This window comes from Platichthys flesus, chromosome 3, assembly GCF_949316205.1.
Source record: "Platichthys flesus chromosome 3, fPlaFle2.1, whole genome shotgun sequence".
Classification (NCBI taxonomy): domain Eukaryota; kingdom Metazoa; phylum Chordata; class Actinopteri; order Pleuronectiformes; family Pleuronectidae; genus Platichthys; species Platichthys flesus.
Window position 1 is genome coordinate 638,485 of NC_084947.1, and position 24,703 is coordinate 663,187.

The 24,703-nt window shown below is 49.3% G+C and overlaps 2 protein-coding genes across 3 annotated transcripts in view; both read right to left on the minus strand.

Annotated features, from left to right (window-relative positions):
• Positions 1-314: 314 nt before the first annotated feature.
• Positions 315-8,577, minus strand: LOC133935332 (ras-related protein Rab-14-like). Of its 2 annotated transcripts, none has more exons than XM_062381240.1 (8): positions 8,412-8,577; positions 6,313-6,371; positions 6,135-6,188; positions 5,831-6,008; positions 5,440-5,506; positions 5,282-5,369; positions 5,153-5,183; positions 315-4,949 (listed from the first exon to the last, which is right to left on the minus strand). In XM_062381240.1, the coding sequence occupies exons 2-8, from the start codon at positions 6,362-6,364 to the stop codon at positions 4,772-4,774; spliced, it is 648 nt and encodes a 215-aa protein (XP_062237224.1). In that variant the 5' UTR covers positions 6,365-6,371; positions 8,412-8,577; the 3' UTR covers positions 315-4,771. The 2 variants fall into 2 exon arrangements, with proteins under 2 accessions (XP_062237224.1, XP_062237225.1); XM_062381241.1 differs by having other exon boundaries at positions 8,436-8,557.
• A 395-nt stretch (positions 8,578-8,972) lies between these two features.
• The window catches only part of si:dkey-220o5.5 (actin filament-associated protein 1-like 2), a 30,620-nt gene continuing 14,889 nt past the window's right edge, over positions 8,973-24,703 (minus strand). Inside the window, exons 12-16 of the mRNA XM_062384831.1 lie at positions 14,807-14,924; positions 14,319-14,376; positions 14,068-14,234; positions 10,967-11,077; positions 8,973-10,043 (exon numbers count right to left, since the gene is read on the minus strand). Of these exons, the coding sequence (XP_062240815.1) occupies positions 10,017-10,043; positions 10,967-11,077; positions 14,068-14,234; positions 14,319-14,376; positions 14,807-14,924 (481 nt within the window). The 3' untranslated portion in view covers positions 8,973-10,016. The remainder of the gene's footprint in view (positions 10,044-10,966; positions 11,078-14,067; positions 14,235-14,318; positions 14,377-14,806; positions 14,925-24,703) is intronic.

The following is a 24,703-nucleotide window of genomic DNA, read 5'->3' on the forward strand; positions in this document are numbered from 1 at the left end:
CATAGTCACACAAATACTAAAGTACAGTTAGAAGTGTTTGTATTATTACTTTTGTAACAGACAAAAACATAAAACAGTAAATAATGAAAACATAAGATATGTTGTGTAAAAAATATAATCAATGAATCTAGAACAGCGCGTCATTAAATATATTGAAATAGTGATTAGATTTATAACAGAATAATAAGTCATCAAAATGTCGGTCTGTTAATATAGAGATGTTAAATGTCAGTTTAATTACGTAAGAAGTGTTTTTACCAAGTGCTGATTATTTGTACTATAGATGATGTTGAATAAAGTTCATTAGACAAATATACAGTATATATATATATATACTTTATTTACAAATAACTGAATCCTTGTGGTCGTACAATGGAACAGCTGAAGAAAATCAAATTACAGATTAAGAATATAAATAGTCAACGAATAAGAAGCATTTTTGTTACTTTAGCCGACAGAAAAAATCAACAGACGTTACAGAAGAACAACAAAAGAATAGAAAGTACAGAGCACGTTACAGCCAGTGAGCGGGAAGAAGACTCTTCCTCTGTCCGACCTGTGCAGCAGCCTGATCACAGCGCCACCACCTGGCCGATCAGTGTCAGCATTTAAAATGCAGATTTGCTTCAATCACACTCTACGATTTAAAACCCCTCTGGGCTTGTTACAGGACTTTATGGATACAAGAAGAAATGTGTTTATTTTTTATTGATTTATTTTCTGATTAAATGTTGAAATACCCTCTTTAAACTAACGTCTCGACACTGCCCCCTGCTGGCACTGCTGTTAGCGGATGGAAGTCTCGTGTTCATCAACCATTGGATGTTTTTAAATGAAACGTGTCGATGGGGAAGTTTCAGGCTTCGGACACAACAAGGTCCCATCAGCTGTTCTTGTTGGATCCAGTGACCGGCGGCTGTTTGACCAGTTGCTCTCTGGGAACTTCAAAATCTTTGCTTTTTTTTTCAAATTTAACTCAAATAAACTCTTTCTTCTTCCTTTAGAAACTTCCTCCAAAGCAAATAGAAATCTGAAACCTAGGACGTCACCTGGAGTAAAACTCAAGAGCGAATATTTAAGAGATGATGCTGATAATAATTTGATAATGTTACACGTTTACACTAAGAAGGAAACAAAGTGAAGAGAATGTAATAATAATAATTATAAGAATAAAAATACTAGAAAATGATTCATTAGTTTTTGTGGTTCTGAATTTTTCCTGCTGAAGTTCATTGAGCTTTTTAACGTTTTTCTACTATGAGAACAAAAGAATTAGATTTTACAATTTTTCATCAAAGAGGTACAAATTAATTTATCAACTAATTGACAGTAAATGAAAAACAAACTTAATTTCAGGTTCATTACTAATTATGTATTATTAAGTGATATAGGCTTAGCGTTGGACTGATCTGTGGTCTGTTGATAATGTCTGGAGAGGGCCGGCTCCGGGTGACGAGTTCTGTTTCTGTCAGAAACAAACTCCAACAGTACAAGTGGTGAGTCAGAGTATTACAGAGTATTACAGAGTATTCTCAAAGCCCACAGACTCTACATTAGTAATACTTTGACTCATCAGAAACCTGCACACGACTTGGTTGGGTTAGAGATTTCTCTGAATCCTTCCAGGTGTTGAAAGAGAGTTGTTGCATTTTGACATCAGGACATTTTCCTTCTGGACATGAAGCTTGAATCTTTTCATCTTGAGTAAATTTGACTTGGATCCCTCAGAGAGAACGAGAGTGGAATCAGATCGAGGGCGTTTTAATCGATTAGTTTTAAAACAGTCAAATGAATAAAACAATATTTGGTATAAAATGTGCATCTATTTCTATTTTCTCTCCGCGTGACAGAAATCAACGAGTGCAGCTTGTTCAACAAAATGAACAGAATAAAGAAGGTTTAGTGCAGCGGGACCGTTTCTGTGATGAAGCTCATCAGAGCCCAACGGTTCTTAACGAGGAATATTCTGTCATATGACCCAGTTGTGACATTTACTCGTGTGGTAGATCAATAACTGTTAGTTAAATTAGAAATGAGTCGAACACTTGAAACAACGAACCAGGACGATTCAGGTCAATGGTAATAATCCTGCTCGAGTGTTTGAAGGAAAACAAAGAAGCTGTTTTGCCTCGTTTGTCATTTTTCGTCCCTGAATCGGACTTCACAGGGAAGAGGAAATGACCACTAGGGGGCGCAGTGACATAAACATTTCACTATTTGATTTTTTTTAAATTCAACAAGAGGAAAAATGTATTAAGAAGCAATCCTGAACTGGAGATCCACTGAGAGACCAGTGGTGACCTTCAAGAATCCTGTTCCCTCTTCGTCGGCCAGTAGCTGCATCTCTCCACACGGCAGGTTTAACACAGGGGAACCGGGTGGTGCAGAGATGGGGGGGTTATTGGGTGGAGTGGGAGTATTTAGGGGCCGATACATTCCTGGTACTGGGGACTGGACCTGAGACTCTAGAACGACTGGTTTTTGAGCAACAAGCAGTGTTTGAATGTCTTTGTTTGGAAAAGTAATCGAGTCAGACTGGGATCCATCATTTTGGATGAAGTGTGTTAAAGCTTCACGTTGATGTGATTCCACGCAGAGCGGGAGGCTCTGATCACTTCTCCAGCTGCGATAAAACAGGAACTCAGTTATTTAGAGGAAATTGGACAAAGTTTGTTTGTAGTATTTTAAGGCTTTAAGTATTGCACATTGAGAGTTGGTGAACTTTTAGAGAACTACAGGTCGAAACTAGAGAAGCAGTGGTCGGATCTTCTGATGCATAATAAAGGTCAAACATAAAAACCCTGGATCCATCTTTTTTCGTAAAGTTAAATGTGTTTCTGTAGACGGGGATTTGTAAGAAACGGTCGCACAACCTGACAAAAGTGTTACTTTCTCAGGTTGTGCACCACCGAGCACGATGAATCCTCCTCAGTGGAGAAGCTCTTTCCCCCGAATCCAAGGCTGACTGGACGGGCGTCCAACAAGAAGACACAAAGACACATCTGATCACAACAAGGTGACAACGCAACGCTCCAGCAATCTGCACAGGTGAGGGAATAACTGAGCGACGAGCAGAATGGTTTGGGAACTTGTGATCTGAGGCATGAAATGGAGCAAAGGGAGGAAAGTAATCCCAGAGGCGGGTTCAGTTGTCCAGGCCACTCTGTGATAGAATTTATAGTTTTAAAGCACGAATTTCAAAGACTCTTCTAACTGAACAACAGATGATGGCATATCACACACACACACAAGACACAAATACTAATATCAATCCAGAAGACTCACTCACTCTCACAGAGCGCAGTCAGAACTGGGCGTGGGGACCATCTGGGTTCAGAGGAGATTGAGGCCTAACGGGACCTGGAGGTCTAGATCTAAAAAGAGCTCCTTGAATTGAGAGCGTTCAAACTTGAGCTGCTCGAAATCTGCTCAGAGAAATATCCAGAGATGGAAGGTGGGCGATCCGAATTTGAGAGAAGTCCAGATTTGGAATGTTGGATTGTCCGGATTCCGATCTGTATCTGAACTGGTCTTCACTGGCGTCTCATGTTGGGACGAAGGTCGCTCTGGACCTGGACGACCCTCATCGTTGGTCTGGAGGAGGCGTGGAGGTCCAGTTGGAGCCTGAGCTCTGGATGCGTCCGGATGTCTCAGTGGAACTCAGGGTGTCTGAGTCTCAACGCACCTCCCGTGTTCCGTCTTTGGGACAAGGGTCGTCCACTTGGAGGGAGGATCATGTCTGTCCTCCCGTGACTCAGATCAGGAGACTGGGTCTGGAGGGGGATCTAATCTTGGAATGCTGGTGAGTTCACAGATGTATAATTGTGGGATTTGAACAGTCCGACTCGAGCATGAATCCAAATGAGAGCTGTCGACCTTCTCAGTTTGGAGCGAGGGCGTCCAGCTCTCCAGCGTCCACATGTAGAAGCAAGTCAACCCACTCGTCCTGTTACTTTGACTCTTTGGATTACTCTAACTTGAACTGGGCCACCACACTCCAGACTGGGAGGAGCTGACGCCTTGGGGAAAAGGGTTGTTGGTTCAGACTCTGGTCGATGAGAAGGACCCGGAGGTTTGAGCCCAGCTTGTCTGAATAAAGGATGAAAACCACCTCAACTCCAGGTTTGTAATAAATGAGACATGTTTTTGTGACACGCTGATTTTGCCGGTGATATGTCTGAATTTGAGAATTGTACGTTTGTCTCTTGAGACACGAGGGTTCCACGTTCTGAATGAGCTGAGGTTCTGTCACACAAGGACCAATAAAGACCAACAGAGTTCCAAACTCGGAACAGTCCAAATAGAGGTCCGGTTTAAAAAAAAGAAACAATACGATTGGGTTCTGGGAGGACTGCCGTCTTATTTTAGAATTAGAACAGTCTGTCGTGGCCGGGGTTTGGTCCACACGAGCCTGGATGTGGGCTGAGGACGGTCCACACTGGGTCCCAGTGGGATCCACACTGGGTCCCAGTGGGATCCAGGTGCCGACCTTGAGGGGTTGGAATTCGTGTTGAGGGATTCAATGTGAACAGGAAATGATTTATTTAGTCAGGAAACTGTTTAGTGATGGATTTGATTCTGGTCCGTATCTCTGTGGGGGGAGCTGGTTGACTTAAGAACCAAACTGTGGGCTGCTATGGTTCATCTGAATCCGGCCTGATGCTCTCTGGACAGGAGGTGGATGTTGGTGGCTGGAGAAGAGGGGATCTCTGTGTACGTGTCTGTCTCCGTCCGTCAGTCCGTCCGATGGGTCTGTGGTTTCTGTCTGTGGTTAGCAGCTGCAGCCCTCTTTAGCCGGCTGGCTGTCGGCATTGAGGCGGCCTCCCTGTGGCGCTGAGGGTTTGTGCTGGACTCCCGACTCAGCGGCGTTCAGGTCCAGACTGCCATCTTGGATGTTCTGGTAGATCCTCTTGGCTGCCTCCAGGAAGGCCTCCTCCACGTTCTCCCCCCTGAGGACGAGAAGCAGCAGGGACAGAGGACAGGGCAAAACGGATCAAGATAGGAAATAACTTGGGTTGTTTAAATATTGGTACATTTGTGTGTTCGGTGAATCATTTGAAGCTTCATCCCTCTTGAAGCAGAAGATGGTTAAACAAACACGATAGAAACCAAGGCTTGACTTTGTGTAGTCTAGATGCGTGTTTGTACTTACGTCTTAGCGCTGGCCTCTAGAAACAGTAAACCTGACCAGCAACAGGAAGCAGACATCGGTCAGTGTGACGTCCCATTTAATGGACAACACATTCAAACTGGTTTCTGCTCACACACTGGGATGTCTCACCGTTCTCCTCAGCAAACTGTTTGGCCTCCTCGTACGTCACGTCTCTCTGAGCTTCCAGATCGGCTTTGTTCCCGATCAGAATGATCACCTGAAAGCAGTCACTCATCAGACAGGGGACACGTGGGACTCTGCCCACGGGACAGTTCATCGGTACTCACCGTGTTGGGGTTGGTCAGGTTCCTGGCGTCTGTCAACCAGCTGCTCAGGTGGTTGTAGGTACTTCTCCTGAACACACACAGTGATGAGTTAGCACAAGTTACCAGATGTGTCCTGAAGGTGGCGCTGGACGAGTCAGTGGATCACCAACCCCTCTGTTCAAACCCTTTATTAGATCTGCCACCTTTTCTGAAGCTGTTTCCCAGAGTGCACCCCCCCCCCCCTTACATTTCTCAAATCTGTACATTTATGAAATATAAAAAGATTTCCCCTTATTGTATTCCATAGTAATACTACTCATACTAATACCAAAACATTTGGGTGCTGTTTTCATCACATTTGGTCCAGTTGAAGACCAGGAGATCCTAGAAACCCCCCCCCCCCCATCTGTACCTGGTGATGTCGTAGACCATGAGGGCGCCGGCGGCCCCCCTGTAGTAAGACCTGGTGACGGCTCTGAACCGCTCCTGACCGGCCGTGTCCCAGATCTGCAGCTTCACCTTCTGACCGTGGACCTCCATGATCCTCGTCCCAAACTCCACCCCGATGGTGTGGGGACAGTCCGCCATGACTACCACAGAAACACGACTTACAGAACAGTTCTGTCCACGATGGCATGATACATATGATCTGTTTGGGTTCAGGACAAAGTTGCTGAGGAAGAGGAGGAAGAGGAGGAGAGGAAGAAGAGACTTACATTTCTTCTCAGTGAACTGGTGCAGCAGACATGACTTCCCTACTCCCATGTCCCCTGAAACGAGAAGAGACAAATAGAACAAACACAAAAAGACGACTGTCACGTTAAACTGTGGGAAACACGACACAGTCACACAAGTTGCTTTATTACTTGTGTACTTTATGACTCACACACTCACCAATGATGATGTATTTGAAGATGTACGAGTAGTTGTAAGGTGCGGCCGTCATCTTGATGCTGTGGGAGAGGGGGGGGGGGGGACAAACAGCTTCTTTAAATCAACACTAAGAGTGTAGAGCAAGTCCACACGGTGTCCTCCTTCTGTCTCCCCCTGGTGTCTCACTGTGTCCTCCTTCTGTCTCCCCCTGGTGTCTCACTGTGTCCTCCTTCTGTCTCCCCCTGGTGTCTCATTGTGTCCTCCTTCTGTCTCCCCCTAGTGTCTCACTGTGTCCTCCTTCTGTCTCACTGTTTCCTCCTTCTGTCTCCCCCTAGTGTCTCACTGTGTCCTCCTTCTGTCTCACTGTGTCCTCCTTCTGTCTCCCCCTGGTGTCTCACTGTGTCCTCCTTCTGTCTCCCCCTGGTGTCTCACTGTGTCCTCCTGTCTCCCCCTGGTGTCTCACTGTGTCCTCCTTCTGTCTCCCCCTGGTGTCTCATTGTGTCCTCCTTCTGTCTCCCCCTAGTGTCTCACTGTGTCCTTCTGTCTCCCCCTGTTGTCTCACTGTGTCCTCCTGTCTCCCCCTGGTGTCTCACTGTGTCCTCCTTCTGTCTCCCCCTGTTGTCTCATTGTGTCCTCCTTCTGTCTCCCCCTAGTGTCTCACTGTGTCCTCCTGTCTCCCCCTGGTGTCTCATTGTGTCCTCCTTCTGTCTCCCCCTAGTGTCTCACTGTGTCCTCCTGTCTCCCCCTGGTGTCTCACTGTGTCCTCCTTCTGTCTCACTGTCTCCTCCTTCTGTCTCACTGTCTCCTCCTTCTGTCTCACTGTCTCCTCCTTCTGTCTCCACCTTCTGTCTCACTGTGTCCTCCTGTCTCCCCCTGGTGTCTCATTGTGTCCTCCTTCTGTCTCCCCCTGGTGTCTCATTGTGTCCTCCTTCTGTCTCCCCCTAGTGTCTCACTGTGTCCTCCTTCTGTCTCACTGTTTCCTCCTTCTGTCTCCCCCTAGTGTCTCACTGTGTCCTCCTTCTGTCTCACTGTGTCCTCCTTCTGTCTCCCCCTGGTGTCTCACTGTGTCCTCCTGTCTCCCCCTGGTGTCTCACTGTGTCCTCCTTCTGTCTCCCCCTGGTGTCTCATTGTGTCCTCCTTCTGTCTCCCCCTAGTGTCTCACTGTGTCCTTCTGTCTCCCCCTGTTGTCTCACTGTGTCCTCCTGTCTCCCCCTGGTGTCTCACTGTGTCCTCCTTCTGTCTCCCCCTGTTGTCTCATTGTGTCCTCCTTCTGTCTCCCCCTAGTGTCTCACTGTGTCCTCCTGTCTCCCCCTGGTGTCTCATTGTGTCCTCCTTCTGTCTCCCCCTAGTGTCTCACTGTGTCCTCCTGTCTCCCCCTGGTGTCTCACTGTGTCCTCCTTCTGTCTCACTGTCTCCTCCTTCTGTCTCACTGTCTCCTCCTTCTGTCTCACTGTCTCCTCCTTCTGTCTCCACCTTCTGTCTCACTGTGTCCTCCTGTCTCCCCCTGGTGTCTCATTGTGTCCTCCTTCTGTCTCCCCCTGGTGTCTCACTGTGTCCTCCTGTCTCCCCCTGGTGTCTCACTGTGTCCTCCTTCTGTCTCACTGTCTCCTCCTTCTGTCTCCCCCTAGTGTCTCACTGTCTCCTCCTTCTGTCTCACTGTCTCCACCTTCTGTCTCACTGTCTCCTCCTTCTGTCTCCCCCTGGTGTCTCCCCCTGGTGTCTCACTGTGTCTTAAGCCTGTCTCACTTCCCTGTCTCTCATCTCAGACCGATCACCTGGACACAAACAAAAGGAGGAAGCAGGGCTAAGCTAGCACCGAGCTAGCGGCTTCACGCAGAGCTCACGCAGCGTCAGACGCGGTGACAGTCGTGCGTGATACGAGGAGACGGGTCGAGCTCCGGTACTAGCCCCCATCAGCCCCCCCTCTCTTTGAAAACATCTGAACTCCTCCTGCTAGCTTAGCCCTGGTGCTAGCCGGCTACAGGCTGCAGTCCTGTCTACGCCTTGCTAACAGCTAGCTTGCAGCTAACAGCAGGAGGCCACATTAATCAACCTCACAACAACAACCGTGAAACAACGATGCGATGGGAGCGCGTGTGACCGGGTCGGTGTGGTGGTACCTTCGGTCCCGGGGTCTCTCTGACCTGTGACCTGCTGAACCCGCTGCTGAACCCGCTGGTAAACAGACGCTTCTGGTAGTTAGCTGCTTCACAGTCAGGAAACCTTGCCCCTCTTCCGCGACTCTTCCTCAGCGGCGGGAGAACAGGTCGCTCCGCCACAGTTCCAGGATCCTACCGCCACCCAGCGGACGATGTGGCAAACTACCACCATCAATGAAGTTATGTCCAATTCATCAGTTTTAATAACTTTGTCCAAAACGTCGGATCACTCCTTTCACATGTGATATGATCATTCAGTGAAGGAACATGTGATCCAACGGTTTCTAACAGAATGTTCAAACAGTGTTTATATTTGTACTGTACGTGTTTAAACATCTGCTTAAAGCGACTTTACAGTTATTACATGTTTGTCTGATGCTAACAAATACTAAATAAGGTGAGTTGAAATAAAGAGTCATCAATAATGATGCCCACTGAAATTTCACATTGTCTATTATAATTATTGTATATGAATTAACACAACAAAAATAACATCAACATTAAAATCTTACAATCAGAAGCTGAAGTGATGAGAAATGTTTAATGTTACACATCAGTGTTTAGTCCAACGCCAACAAACACACATTCTCCTGAGATTACAAAATTCACTAAATATAAAAATCATACAAATGAGTGACCTGAATAAAACAGATTCATTATATATGTACAGAATATAATAACAATGACACACAACTGTTTAAGTTACAACACAATCAAATCAAACGTCAATACAAAATCAAACAAATCCTGAAGTTTACATCAGTCAGTGAAGCTGTGTCACATCCAACGCACACAAGCAAACACACAACATAGAAAAGTAACTGAACCCACAGCAGCACGTTGTTCAGGTACTGCTGCGTCTGATGATTGATTACTGTACGAGCCTCACAGGAAGAAAGACACAAAACAACAACAAAGAGACAAAAAAAACAACAAAGACACAATCAACCACAAAGACACAAACAACCACAAAGAGACAAAACAAACCACAAAGAGACAAAGACACAAACAACCACATAGAGACAAAACAAACCACAAAGTCACAAACAACCACAAAGAGACTAAACAAACCACAATGTCACAAACAACCACAAAGAGACTAAACAAACCACAAAGAGACAAACAACCACAAAGAGACTAAACAAACCACAAAGAGACAAACAACCACAAAGAGACTAAACAAACCACAAACGGGAAAGATTCTTGTTGAGGGTTAAGAACAGAGAAAGTCTCTCCTTGTTAAACCCGATGAGACAAATTTTGATTTTTTCTGAATATGGGCTATACAAATAAAATAGGATTGATTGAAGTCCAGCAGTTGATGGCAGTAAAACGACCAAAGAAGAAGAAGAAGAAACTGATTTGTCTCCGCACACAGACGTGTTCACATGTGCTGGATTATGATCGATCATGGATGAAGCTGCCACATGATTGGCTGATTGGATAAGTGATGGAAGAAGCAGGTGCACAGGTGTTCCTAATAAAGTGCTCACTGAATGTCTATATGTTACGAGACGAAGGCGTGAAGTTATAAGACGACTCTTCAGGTGACGATGTGATGAAGAGTCAAACTGCAGCTTTAGTTTCCCACTCCTGCAAAAACAAACAGATTAAACTGGATCATAGATAAAGAGAAGATTCAACTATTGTTTCTATATTCAGATGTTTCTGACGTGTTCCTGACGTGTTCCTGACATGTTCCTGACATGTTCCTGACGTGTTCCTGACGTGTTCCTGACGTGTTCCTGACATGTTCCTCACATGTTCCTCACATGTTCCTAGCATGTTCCTGACATGTTCCTGACATGTTCCTGACATGCTCTTCACGTGTTCCTGACATGTTCCTGTCATGTTCCTAACATGTTCCTAACATGTTCCTGACATGCTCTTCACGTGTTCCTGACATGTTCCTGACGTGTACCTGACGTGTTCCTGACGTGTACCTGACGTGTTCCTGACGTGTTCCTGACATGTTCCTGACATGTTCCTGACGTGTTCCTGACGTGTTCCTGACGTGTTCCTGACATGTTCCTCACATGTTCCTCACATGTTCCTAGCATGTTCCTGACATGTTCCTGACATGCTCTTCACGTGTTCCTGACATGTTCCTGTCATGTTCCTAACATGTTCCTAACATGTTCCTGACATGCTCTTCACGTGTTCCTGACATGTTCCTGACGTGTACCTGACGTGTTCCTGACGTGTACCTGACGTGTTCCTGACGTGTACCTGACGTGTTCCTGACGTGTTCCTGACGTGTACCTGACGTGTTCCTGACATGTTCCTGACATGTTCCTCTCATGTTCCTGACGTGTTCCTGACGTGTTCCTGACATGTTCCTCACATGTTCCTCACATGTTCCTAACATGTTCCTAACATGTTCCTGACATGCTCTTCACGTGTTCCTGACATGTTCCTGACATGTTCCTAACATGTTCCTAACATGTTCCTGACATGCTCTTCACGTGTTCCTGACATGGGGTTGGTGTGGGATGTTCTCGTCATGTGAAGCTCACCTTCTTCCTCTGGAAGACCTTCACATGTTCCATGAACAACGCTGACGGAGCTCGTCTCAGAGAGGTTTTAGCTGAGGCCGTCCGTCGCAACAGAGGGTTCAGGAAACCCACCTGAGACCAGGAGAGACCAGGAGAGACAAGCAGAGACCAGGAGAGACCAGCAGAGACCATGAGACACCCGCAGAGACCAGGAGAGACCAGGAGAGACCAGGAGAGACCAGGAGAGACCAGGAGAGATCAGGAGCGACCAGGAGAGACCAGGAGAGACCAGCAGAGACCAGCATAGACCAGGAGAGACCAGGAGAGACCAGCAGAGACCATGAGACACCCGCAGAGACCAGGAGAGACCAGCATAGACCAGGAGAGACCAGGAGAGACCAGGAGAGACCAGCAGAGACCAGGAGAGACCAGGAGAGACCAGGAGAGACCAGCAGAGACCAGCAGAGACCAGGAGAGACCAGCAGAGACCAGCCGAGACCAGGAGAGACCAGGAGAGACCAGGAGAGACCAGGAGAGACCAGGAGAGACCAGCAGAGACCAGGAGAGACCAGGAGAGACCAGCAGAGACCAGCAGAGACCAGGAGAGACCAGCAGAGACCAGCCGAGACCAGGAGAGACCAGGAGAGACCAGCAGAGACCAGCAGAGACCAGGAGAGACCAGCATAGACCAGGAGAGACCAGGAGAGACCAGCAGAGACCATGAGACACCCGCAGAGACCAGGAGAGACCAGCATAGACCAGGAGAGACCAGGAGAGACCAGGAGAGACCAGCAGAGACCAGGAGAGACCAGGAGAGACCAGGAGAGACCAGCAGAGACCAGCAGAGACCAGGAGAGACCAGCAGAGACCAGCCGAGACCAGGAGAGACCAGGAGAGACCAGGAGAGACCAGGAGAGACCAGGAGAGACCAGCAGAGACCAGGAGAGACCAGGAGAGACCAGGAGAGACCAGCAGAGACCAGCAGAGACCAGGAGAGACCAGCAGAGACCAGCCGAGACCAGGAGAGACCAGGAGAGACCAGCAGAGACCAGCAGAGACCAGGAGAGACCAGCATAGACCAGGAGAGACCAGGAGAGACCAGCAGAGACCATGAGACACCCGCAGAGACCAGGAGAGACCAGCATAGACCAGGAGAGACCAGGAGAGACCAGGAGAGACCAGGAGAGACCAGCAGAGACCAGGAGAGACCAGGAGAGACCAGGAGAGACCAGGAGAGACCAGCAGAGACCAGCAGAGACCGGCAGAGATCAGGAGAGACCAGGAGAGATCAGCAGAGACCAGCAGAGACCAGGAGAGACCAGCATAGACCAGGAGAGACCAGCAGAGACCATGAGACACCCGCAGAGACCAGGAGAGACCAGCATAGACCAGGAGAGACCAGGAGAGACCAGGAGAGACCAGGAGAGACCAGCAGAGACCAGCCGAGACCAGCAGAGACCAGGAGAGACCAGGAGAGACCAGGAGAGACCAGCAGAGACCAGCAGAGACCAGGAGAGACCAGCAGAGACCAGCCGAGACCAGGAGAGACCAGGAGAGACCAGCAGAGACCAGCAGAGACCAGGAGAGACCAGCATAGACCAGGAGAGACCAGGAGAGACCAGCAGAGACCATGAGACACCCGCAGAGACCAGGAGAGACCAGCATAGACCAGGAGAGACCAGGAGAGACCAGGAGAGATCAGGAGAGACCAGCAGAGACCAGCCGAGACCAGGAAAGACCAGGAGAGACCAGCAGAGACCAGGAGAGACCAGCAGAGACCAGCAGAGACCAGGAGAGACCAGCAGAGACCAGCCGAGACCAGGAGAGACCAGGAGAGACCAGCAGAGACCAGCAGAGACCAGGAGAGACCAGCATAGACCAGGAGAGACCAGGAGAGACCAGCAGAGACCATGAGACACCCGCAGAGACCAGGAGAGACCAGCATAGACCAGGAGAGACCAGGAGAGACCAGGAGAGACCAGCAGAGACCAGGAGAGACCAGGAGAGACCAGGAGAGACCAGGAGAGACCAGCAGAGACCAGCAGAGACCAGGAGAGACCAGCAGAGACCAGCCGAGACCAGGAGAGACCAGGAGAGACCAGGAGAGACCAGGAGAGACCAGGAGAGACCAGCAGAGACCAGGAGAGACCAGGAGAGACCAGGAGAGACCAGCAGAGACCAGCAGAGACCAGCAGAGACCAGGAGAGACCAGCAGAGACCAGCCGAGACCAGGAGAGACCAGGAGAGACCAGCAGAGACCAGCAGAGACCAGGAGAGACCAGGAGAGACCAGCAGAGACCATGAGACACCCGCAGAGACCAGGAGAGACCAGCATAGACCAGGAGAGACCAGGAGAGACCAGGAGAGACCAGGAGAGACCAGCAGAGACCAGGAGAGACCAGGAGAGACCAGGAGAGACCAGCAGAGACCAGCAGAGACCGGCAGAGATCAGGAGAGACCAGGAGAGATCAGCAGAGACCAGCAGAGACCAGGAGAGACCAGCATAGACCAGGAGAGACCAGCAGAGACCATGAGACACCCGCAGAGACCAGGAGAGACCAGCATAGACCAGGAGAGACCAGGAGAGACCAGGAGAGACCAGGAGAGACCAGCAGAGACCAGCCGAGACCAGCAGAGACCAGGAGAGACCAGGAGAGACCAGGAGAGACCAGCAGAGACCAGCAGAGACCAGGAGAGACCAGCAGAGACCAGCCGAGACCAGGAGAGACCAGGAGAGACCAGCAGAGACCAGCAGAGACCAGCAGAGACCAGCATAGACCAGGAGAGACCAGGAGAGACCAGCAGAGACCATGAGACACCCGCAGAGACCAGGAGAGACCAGCATAGACCAGGAGAGACCAGGAGAGACCAGGAGAGATCAGGAGAGACCAGCAGAGACCAGCCGAGACCAGGAAAGACCAGGAGAGACCAGCAGAGACCAGGAGAGACCAGCAGAGACCAGCAGAGACCAGGAGAGACCAGGAGAGACATTAGGTTTTATACATTAACCTGGTTTTATATTGAGAGTGAACAAACAGCAGAAGAGGCAGCTCTGTGCAACACAATTAACCAATCAATGTTTGTTTGTGTGTATTGTGCGACAGGTTGATGTGTGTGTTCACCTGAGCACGTTCACTACACACAGCCAGCGACTGTCGGAAAGAGGTGCGCTTGTTTTGCTTCCCAGCAGACGACAGGTTGATCTCTGAACCGGACCTCAGCTGCACCGGCCTCGTCCCGGTCAGCTCCAACTTCTGAACGCTGCGCTCCACCTCCCCCCCCCTCCTGTCTGAACCACATAATAACACAGTTTATATATCGTCAGATCCTCTTTATGTACAGTCACTGATCCTCTGTATATGAACCCACTCACTGGTGATCACCGTGTTGCTGAAGGTCACGGAGTCTTTGGACGACTCTGAGCTGTGGAGCTGAAGACAGACACTGTTACTAATATGTCATCAGAGGAGGTAAAAGTACACAAACTCTTTACTCAAGTATAGGTACAGATACAATCAGTACTTAAACAAGTTAAAGTATAAAAGTACAGGTCCTGAAATGTTCTCAAACTACAGAAGTCAAAAGGTTTTCTTCCAGAGGTGCAAAGCAAACTCATGTCACATAAATATAGTGTAAAGACTCTTTCACTTGAACAACTCTTCTTTAAATAAAATAAAATTTTACTATTTACTAGAAGAGGAATTAAATCTAGAAACGATTTGTGAACATGAAAAACAAAGGATCTGTACTTTGTAACTTCCCACCTCTGCATGTCATCCACTCGTGTTGGTTATGTCACAGTATGAATATGAAAACACATGTTTCATATGTTTTGCAGTGAAGTTACATTTGTGTTTTTACCATGTGCTCCAGGATGGAGGTGTTGGAGTAGATGGGCTGGTCCCGGCCTGGTCCACTCAGGTGGAAGGGGTCATCCATGTAGGTGTTGGAGGTGGGAAACCTCTGAGTCTGCAGCCCACTGAGGAGAGAAGAAGAAGAAGAAGAAGAAGAAGAAGAAGAAGAAGAAGAAGAAGAAGAAGAAGAAGAAGAAGAAGAAGAAGAAGAAGAAGAAGAAGAAGAAGAAGAAGAAGAAGAAGAAGAAGAAGAAGAAGAAGAAGAAGACTTTTGACTTTTGAATAACTTTATTTAAGTCACATTGTCAAAAATCAATCCTTAATTATTCAAAATTTGTGGACCACAAAATTTTTTTTTTTTTCCAACATTCCAGGCACACACACATCATACACCAACGATAAAATTACCAGACGTTCTGTTAAAATTTTAAAACCAGCGACTGGTTGTCCTCCAGTGAGCACAGGACCTGTCCCACCCCCCACACAGCACTGAACCCCTCCAGATTGTCCGTCAGTGTAAAATAAGCATGTTCTACTCTCAGGCGAGCTGCCACCAACCCCCTGAGACAGCGCAGTGGATCTGTCCAGCCTACACCCGCCATTTTGTTCTTTCTGCTAACCCAAGTTGCTATTTTGGCATTAGCAAAAAGAAAATTCATTAAAACCATCGTAGTCTTTTTCCTTTCAACGTACTTGGGCCCAAAAACATAGAGTGGCAGCGAGAAGGCCTCTCCTAAACACCCCACCCACTCCTGCAGTTGTTTAAAAGTGTCAGCTAACCTGGGACACGACACTACTAAGTGTTCCAGGGTCTCTGGCAGTGAGCAGAAAGGACACCCCCCCCCAGTGCTTGGGTCCAGGTGAGCTCTGTATCTGTTTGTAGCTAAAGCTCCGTGTATTATTCTCCACTGGATGTCCGCCATCCGTTTCTCCACAGGAGGTTTATACAGGACCCGCCAACTGCCACTAGGGGAATAGTCTGAGCCAAAAACCTCCGTCCATCTCGACTCCCTGACTCCTTCAAGAGAGCGACAGTTCAGGACCTTCACGCAGCTGCAGTACAGCTGTTTCCCTGCAGAGGTGTTGAACGTGCCCAGTGCTGGAGTCCTGAGGGTTAGCAGTCGGCCGCTCTCTTCTCTCCACTCCCCCAACGCAGGACTCACATTCAGGATGGGAAAATGGTATTCCTCTGTTGTTGTCCACTGGTCAGCCTGGCTTTGGCTCTGGGCGAAGGTCCGAAGAGGCTGGGGCAGTGACTGCCAGACCTCGTCCACGAGGCTCCGCAGCATCCTGGTCGATCGTATCCCCGTCACCTCCGCCAGCCTCTCCAGTGATGTCCGTGTCAGGTGGCCCAGCTTCCCTATTCCGGCCTCCCTGAACCTGTTTTGAACTGTTGATGATGAGGATGTAGACGTTAGGACCAGGAAACCATTGTTGAACAGTGGCTCCTCAAAGAGCCACATCCCAGGCGTGGGGTCAGGAGGCCTCGTGAAGTTGAGCGTCCTCCAGGCCTCTATCACAGATGTATAGAAATGACTGAGCCCAGTCAGTCTGTGCTGAGGAGAGTTTAACAGGAACAGCTGCTTGTCATACCCGAGGCCCCCGGCTCTCCAGAGCAGCAGGCGGGCCACAGCCGACCAGCACCGTGTGGAGCCGTACAGCAGCCTCTGGGCTGCCTGCAGCCTGAAAGCAGCAGTCCTGGCGATGATGTCTGTAAGACCCTGGCCCCCCTCTGCCACAGGGAGGTACAGCACGGACGCCCGCACCCAGTGATGGCCCGACCAGAAGAAGTCCACCAGCATCCTTTGCAGTTGTTCCATGAGTCCCGGTGGAGGAGTAAGCACCTGGAGTCTGTGCCACAGGGACGCTGCAACCAGGTTATTGACAATCAGAGTTCTTCCCCTGTAGGACAGCTGGGGTAGCAACCATTTCCATTTAGACAACTTGAGCTGCACCTTCTCCAGCACTCCCTCCCAGTTCTGCCTCTCTATCTCTTCACTGCCTAAAAACAAACCGAGGACTTTCAACCCTTTCACTCCCCATGTCAGGTTCCCAGGGAGACGGGGTATTCTCCCTGGATCCCACTGACCAATCACACATGCCTCGCTCTTTTGCCAGTTCACCTTTGCTGTTGTAGCCTTTGCATATACTGCCAGACTGCCCTCTAGCTGTTCTATGTCCCCCTGATCCTGGACCAGGATGTTGACGTCATCAGCATAAGCTGATATTATAACCGGGGGACTTTGAGGCAGCTCAGGCAGACGCAGGCCTTTCAGACGAGTTCTAAGGCGACACAGGAGAGGTTCGATGGCCACGCTGTAGAGCTGACCTGAGATCGGACAGCCCTGCCTGATCCCTCTTTGGACTGGTACCGGTCTGCTCAGCCCTCCCCCCACCTTCACCACACAACATGTATCATTATATAATAATTTCACCCAGGACAGAAAGTGCTCCCCTACACCAAAAGCCTGCAGTGTGGCAAACAGGAATGACCGATCGACACGATCAAATGCTTTCTCCTGGTCGATGGAAATAATGCCAATATTCATATCATATATCTTACACACATCAAAAATGTCTCTCATTAAAAACAAATTGTCCTGAATTGACCTACCTGGTATACAATATGTTTGGTCAGAATTAATAAAAACTTCCATAAAAACCTTGAGTCTATTCGCTAAAACCTTAGATAAAAGCTTATAGTCGCTACATAAAAGAGAGACAGGTCTCCAGTTCTTTAGCAGAGTAAGATCCCCTTTCTTTGGAAGGAGTGATATGACCGCCCGTCTGCAGGAGGCTGGAAGAAGCCCTTTACCCAATGCCTCCTTCAGGACATCCAGCAGATCCTGTCCCATGATATTCCAGAAATGTTTTAAAAAATCTGCTGGTAATCCATCCAACCCTGGTGACTTGCCTGCAGCCATCTGTGATACTGCAGTGGTGAGCTCCTCCAGCGTGATGTCAGCACTCAGGGCGTCTCGCTCACCTGGGCTCAGCTGTGGGAGGTCCTGCAGCAGCTCAGCCACAGCTTCCCCGTCACACTCCTCTGCCCCAAACAGGTCGGTATAGAACTCCACCGCGTGTCTCCTCATCTCCGCTGGTTCTGATGTAATCCTCCCATCCGGCAGCTGGAGACACACCATCTGCTTCCCCTGGGCCACGGATCTCTCCAGGTTAAAGAAGAAAGTGGTGGGTGCATCTATGTCTTTTAATTTTTGGAACCGCGCTCGAACCAGAGCTCCTTTGGCCCTCTCCTGGAGAAAGGAGTTCAATTGTTGTCTTTTATCCTTTAATGTCTCCGCGTTGGTAGGCACACTTTCCAGCTCCTTAATGTCGGCCTCCAACTGCTCCATAGCTTTTTTTATGTTGCCTGTAGCGTATGCAGTGTACTGCTGGCAGAAGACCTTTATCTGACCCTTGCCGACCTCCCACCACTGACCCAGGGAGGGAAACAAGACTTTCTTTGAACACCAGTTGGCCCAGAAAAGTTTAAAATTCTCACAGAAATTTAAATCATTTAAAAGCTTAACATTAAAATGCCAGAAGGACCCAGGCTTTCTAGCAGGCGATAAAAGTAGCTCTACTAAAATCAAATGATGGTCTGTGAAACCAACCGGGTGGATTTGACAGTTTGTCACCCTGGTGATAAAATGAGCTGATATGTAAAATCTGTCCAGCCGGGCCCCACTGACCCTGCCATCCGTTATCTTGATCCAGGTATACTGCCTGGTGGACGGATGTTTCCTCCTCCATACGTCCACTAGATCCGCCTCCTTGACTGTCTGGCCCAGTACAGAGGAGGACTGAGGATGGAGCTCCTGTCCTGTTCTGTCTAAAGTGACGTCCGTGCAGCAGTTCCAATCCCCCCCCATTACTATACACTCCCCTTGTCCAACACTGTCCAACTTGTTTTTTAATAATTTAAAAAGAGTAACCCGTTCAGGACCTTTATTTTGTGCATACACGTTGATAAAATTAAAAATAATGCTGTGTATTTCCACCCTTACATTCAGAGCTCTGCCTGCCACGATCTCTGTGCTTGATAAAAATGTCATGTTTAATGAGGGAGAGAATAAAACAGCGACTCCAGCGCTCAGGTTAGAGCCATGGCTGAGTACGTGCTGCCCCCCCCACCATACTCCCCAGTCTGTCTCATTCAGGCAATCACTGTGAGTCTCCTGTAAAAAAAGGACATCCAGCTTTTTTACTTTAAAAAGTTCTGAAACTAAGAACCTTTTGTGCGCACTTCTACCCCCGTTAATGTTTAATGCGGCTATTTTTAATGCCATGAGGATAAAAAAAAAAATAAAGCGTAAAAGGACAAACAGGTAAACACAGCGGAATGAAAACACCCAGTGATGAATGGTCATGGTCTTTATTTACAGTTTTTCCTCCTCTTTGACCGTATCTTGCATGGAAGACCTTTTTTTGCTGCAGTCACATGCTTCCTGAGCCTGTATCTGCGTTTTTCATCCAGGACATCCGTCCCTACCTCTTTCTGGAGGGAACTGACTGTCTGTATGAATTTTTTAATATCTGGGAAGTACTCCGCCACCTCCACTGCTTTGCCAAATGATTCATCTAAAAACTCATTGACCTCTTTTAATGAATATAACTCTGTGCTAATTGAGCCGCTCTCAGCTACAGACACATTGTCTGATTCGTAGTCATCCTCCACGTCCATCTCACTAACCTGACTGCAGTCTACTTCAGCCTGTCTGGGTTCTGCCTGCTGTGCAGACCCACACTGCATCCCCTGCTCCGGGTTGGCAACCAACACCTCTCCTGTTATGACCTGTTTCTCACTTATCTTCTCCTGCTTCGACAATATCTCAGAAGCAGGCGCAGCAGAGGGAACCTCTGCGCCACTAACAACAGCTGGACCTCCAGCAGCTGGAGCCGGCGCAGCCGGCTCGGCTGCTGCCGGAACCGCCGCCGCCGAAACCCCCGCAGCCGGCCCGGGACCCACCGGACCGACCGCACCCGGCCCGCTATCCACCGGAACTACCGCCGCCACCGGCACCACCGCAGCCAAACCGGGCGCCGCAGCCACCGGCACTCTCGCGGCCGGAACCGCTGCAGCAGAATCCTCAGCCGCAGAGGACGCAGCAGCACCGGCCGCCCGTCCCCACGCAGGCTTAGTCCCCCCGGCGCTGCCCTCCCCTCCCTCCGCTCCAGCGGACCCCGCCGCCCGTCTCCCGTGCGGGCACGTCACTTTCTTGTGTCCCACTTCTCCACACTGAAAACATTTCATGCTTCCCGAGCTCGCGTACACCATATAGAAACTTTCTTCATGGCGAACCCGGAAAGACACGTCCAGTGTGTGAGACTCGTTTTCAAGAAACATGAAGGCTTGTCTCCGCAGAGACTGGACATGCTTCAGCTTCGTGTCCTTGCACCCCAGACCCACCGCGCGGAACCCACTCGCGAACTTCCCAAAACGCCGCAGCTCTCGCTCCAGAGCTTCATTTGGAATAAACGGAGGGACACCTGACACGGTGATCCGGGTGGAGGCTACCGCTAACGGGGACACCTGAATAAACTCCTCCTCAACTGTAACCCCACTTTCAATTAGCTGCGTGACTGAGTCCGGATCTTTGAAAAAGATCACCAGCGCCTTGTTCATTCTGGAAGCGTAGGTGATGTTCCCGTGCCCCACCTGCTCCCCCACGGCCAACAGCACCTGCTCCACTGTGGAGCTGAGCTGAGGCACCAGCCTGACGCCATGTCTCAGGGACATCGGCGGCGTCCCTGCGGACGCCATGCGCCACGAGACACGCACAACACACAGACAAACTACACTACACGTACACAATCACTCCACAAACACTACGAAACAATGATCATACAATAAACATACAGAAACCTGAATAAGTTTGAAAATCGCTTTGCTTCACCTCCTCTCTTCACAACTACACCTCCACCAACGAAGAAGAAGAAGAAGAAGAAGAAGAAGAAGAAGAAGAAGAAGAAGAAGAAGAAGAAGAAGAAGAAGAAGAAGAAGACTTTGACTTTTGAATAACTTTATTTAAGTCACATTGTCAAAAATCAATCCTTAATTATTCAAAATTTGTGGATCACAAAAATTTTTTTCCAACATTCCAGGCACACACACATCATACACCAACGATAAAATTACCAGACGTTCTGTTAAAATTTTAAAACCAGCGACTGGTTGTCCTCCAGTGAGCACAGGACCTGTCCCACCCCCCACACAGCACTGAACCCCTCCAGATTGTCCGTCAGTGTAAAATAAGCATGTTCTACTCTCAGGCGAGCTGCCACCAACCCCCTGAGACAGCGCAGTGGATCTGTCCAGCCTACACCCGCCATTTTGTTCTTTCTGCTAACCCAAGTTGCTATTTTGGCATTAGCAAAAAGAAAATTCATTAAAACCATCGTAGTCTTTTTCCTTTCAACGTACTTGGGCCCAAAAACATAGAGTGGCAGCGAGAAGGCCTCTCCTAAACACCCCACCCACTCCTGCAGTTGTTTAAAAGTGTCAGCTAACCTGGGACACGACACTACTAAGTGTTCCAGGGTCTCTGGCAGTGAGCAGAAAGGACACCCCCCCCCAGTGCTTGGGTCCAGGTGAGCTCTGTATCTGTTTGTAGCTAAAGCTCCGTGTATTATTCTCCACTGGATGTCCGCCATCCGTTTCTCCACAGGAGGTTTATACAGGACCCGCCAACTGCCACTAGGGGAATAGTCTGAGCCAAAAACCTCCGTCCATCTCGACTCCCTGACTCCTTCAAGAGAGCGACAGTTCAGGACCTTCACGCAGCTGCAGTACAGCTGTTTCCCTGCAGAGGTGTTGAACGTGCCCAGTGCTGGAGTCCTGAGGGTTAGCAGTCGGCCGCTCTCTTCTCTCCACTCCCCCAACGCAGGACTCACATTCAGGATGGGAAAATGGTATTCCTCTGTTGTTGTCCACTGGTCAGCCTGGCTTTGGCTCTGGGCGAAGGTCCGAAGAGGCTGGGGCAGTGACTGCCAGACCTCGTCCACGAGGCTCCGCAGCATCCTGGTCGATCGTATCCCCGTCACCTCCGCCAGCCTCTCCAGTGATGTCCGTGTCAGGTGGCCCAGCTTCCCTATTCCGGCCTCCCTGAACCTGTTTTGAACTGTTGATGATGAGGATGTAGACGTTAGGACCAGGAAACCATTGTTGAACAGTGGCTCCTCAAAGAGCCACATCCCAGGCGTGGGGTCAGGAGGCCTCGTGAAGTTGAGCGTCCTCCAGGCCTCTATCACAGATGTATAGAAATGACTGAGCCCAGTCAGTCTGTGCTGAGGAGAGTTTAACAGGAACAGCTGCTTGTCATACCCGAGGCCCCCGGCTCTCCAGAGCAGCAGGCGGGCCACAGCCGACCAGCACCGTGTGGAGCCGTACAGCAGCCTCTGGGCTGCCTGCAGCCTGAAAGCAGCAGTCCTGGCGATGATGTCTGTAAGACCCTGGCCCCCCTCTGCCACAGGGAGGTACAGCACGGACGCCCGCACCCAGTGATGGCCCGACCAGAAGAAGTCCACCAGCATCCTTTGCAGTTGTTCCATGAGTCCCGGTGGAGGAGTAAGCACCTGGAGTCTGTGCCACAGGGACGCTGCAACCAGGTTATTGACAATCAGAGTTCTTCCCCTGTAGGACAGCTGGGGTAGCAACCATTTCCATTTAGACAACTTGAGCTGCACCTTCTCCAGCACTCCCTCCCAGTTCTGCCTCTCTATCTCTTCACTGCCTAAAAACAAACCGAGGACTTTCAACCCTTTCACTCCCCATGTCAGGTTCCCAGGGAGACGGGGTATTCTCCCTGGATCCCACTGACCAATCACACATGCCTCGCTCTTTTGCCAGTTCACCTTTGCTGTTGTAGCCTTTGCATATACTGCCAGACTGCCCTCTAGCTGTTCTATGTCCCCCTGATCCTGGACCAGGATGTTGACGTCATCAGCATAAGCTGATATTATAACCGGGGGACTTTGAGGCAGCTCAGGCAGACGCAGGCCTTTCAGACGAGTTCTGAGGCGACACAGGAGAGGTTCGATGGCCACGCTGTAGAGCTGACCTGAGATCGGACAGCCCTGCCTGATCCCTCTTTGGACTGGTACCGGTCTGCTCAGCCCTCCCCCCACCTTCACCACACAACATGTATCATTATATAATAATTTCACCCAGGACAGAAAGTGCTCCCCTACACCAAAAGCCTGCAGTGTGGCAAACAGGAATGACCGATCGACACGATCAAATGCTTTCTCCTGGTCGATGGAAATAATGCCAATATTCATATCATATATCTTACACACATCAAAAATGTCTCTCATTAAAAACAAATTGTCCTGAATTGACCTACCTGGTATACAATATGTTTGGTCAGAATTAATAAAAACTTCCATAAAAACCTTGAGTCTATTCGCTAAAACCTTAGATAAAAGCTTATAGTCGCTACATAAAAGAGAGACAGGTCTCCAGTTCTTTAGCAGAGTAAGATCCCCTTTCTTTGGAAGGAGTGATATGACCGCCCGTCTGCAGGAGGCTGGAAGAAGCCCTTTACCCAATGCCTCCTTCAGGACATCCAGCAGATCCTGTCCCATGATATTCCAGAAATGTTTTAAAAAATCTGCTGGTAATCCATCCAACCCTGGTGACTTGCCTGCAGCCATCTGTGATACTGCAGTGGTGAGCTCCTCCAGCGTGATGTCAGCACTCAGGGCGTCTCGCTCACCTGGGCTCAGCTGTGGGAGGTCCTGCAGCAGCTCAGCCACAGCTTCCCCGTCACACTCCTCTGCCCCAAACAGGTCGGTATAGAACTCCACCGCGTGTCTCCTCATCTCCGCTGGTTCTGATGTAATCCTCCCATCCGGCAGCCGGAGACACACCATCTGCTTCCCCTGGGCCACGGATCTCTCCAGGTTAAAGAAGAAAGTGGTGGGTGCATCTATGTCTTTTAATTTTTGGAACCGCGCTCGAACCAGAGCTCCTTTGGCCCTCTCCTGGAGAAAGGAGTTCAGTTGTTGTCTTTTATCCTTTAATGTCTCCGCGTTGGTAGGCACACTTTCCAGCTCCTTAATGTCGGCCTCCAACTGCTCCATAGCTTTTTTTATGTTGCCTGTAGCGTATGCAGTGTACTGCTGGCAGAAGACCTTTATCTGACCCTTGCCGACCTCCCACCACTGACCCAGGGAGGGAAACAAGACTTTCTTTGAACACCAGTTGGCCCAGAAAAGTTTAAAATTCTCACAGAAATTTAAATCATTTAAAAGCTTAACATTAAAATGCCAGAAGGACCCAGGCTTTCTAGCAGGCGATAAAAGTAGCTCTACTAAAATCAAATGATGGTCTGTGAAACCAACCGGGTGGATTTGACAGTTTGTCACCCTGGTGATAAAATGAGCTGATATGTAAAATCTGTCCAGCCGGGCCCCACTGACCCTGCCATCCGTTATCTTGATCCAGGTATACTGCCTGGTGGACGGATGTTTCCTCCTCCATACGTCCACTAGATCCGCCTCCTTGACTGTCTGGCCCAGTACAGAGGAGGACTGAGGATGGAGCTCCTGTCCTGTTCTGTCTAAAGTGACGTCCGTGCAGCAGTTCCAATCCCCCCCCATTACTATACACTCCCCTTGTCCAACACTGTCCAACTTGTTTTTTAATAATTTAAAAAGAGTAACCCGTTCAGGACCTTTATTTTGTGCATACACGTTGATAAAATTAAAAATAATGCTGTGTATTTCCACCCTTACATTCAGAGCTCTGCCTGCCACGATCTCTGTGCTTGATAAAAATGTCATGTTTAATGAGGGAGAGAATAAAACAGCGACTCCAGCGCTCAGGTTAGAGCCATGGCTGAGTACGTGCTGCCCCCCCCACCATACTCCCCAGTCTGTCTCATTCAGGCAATCACTGTGA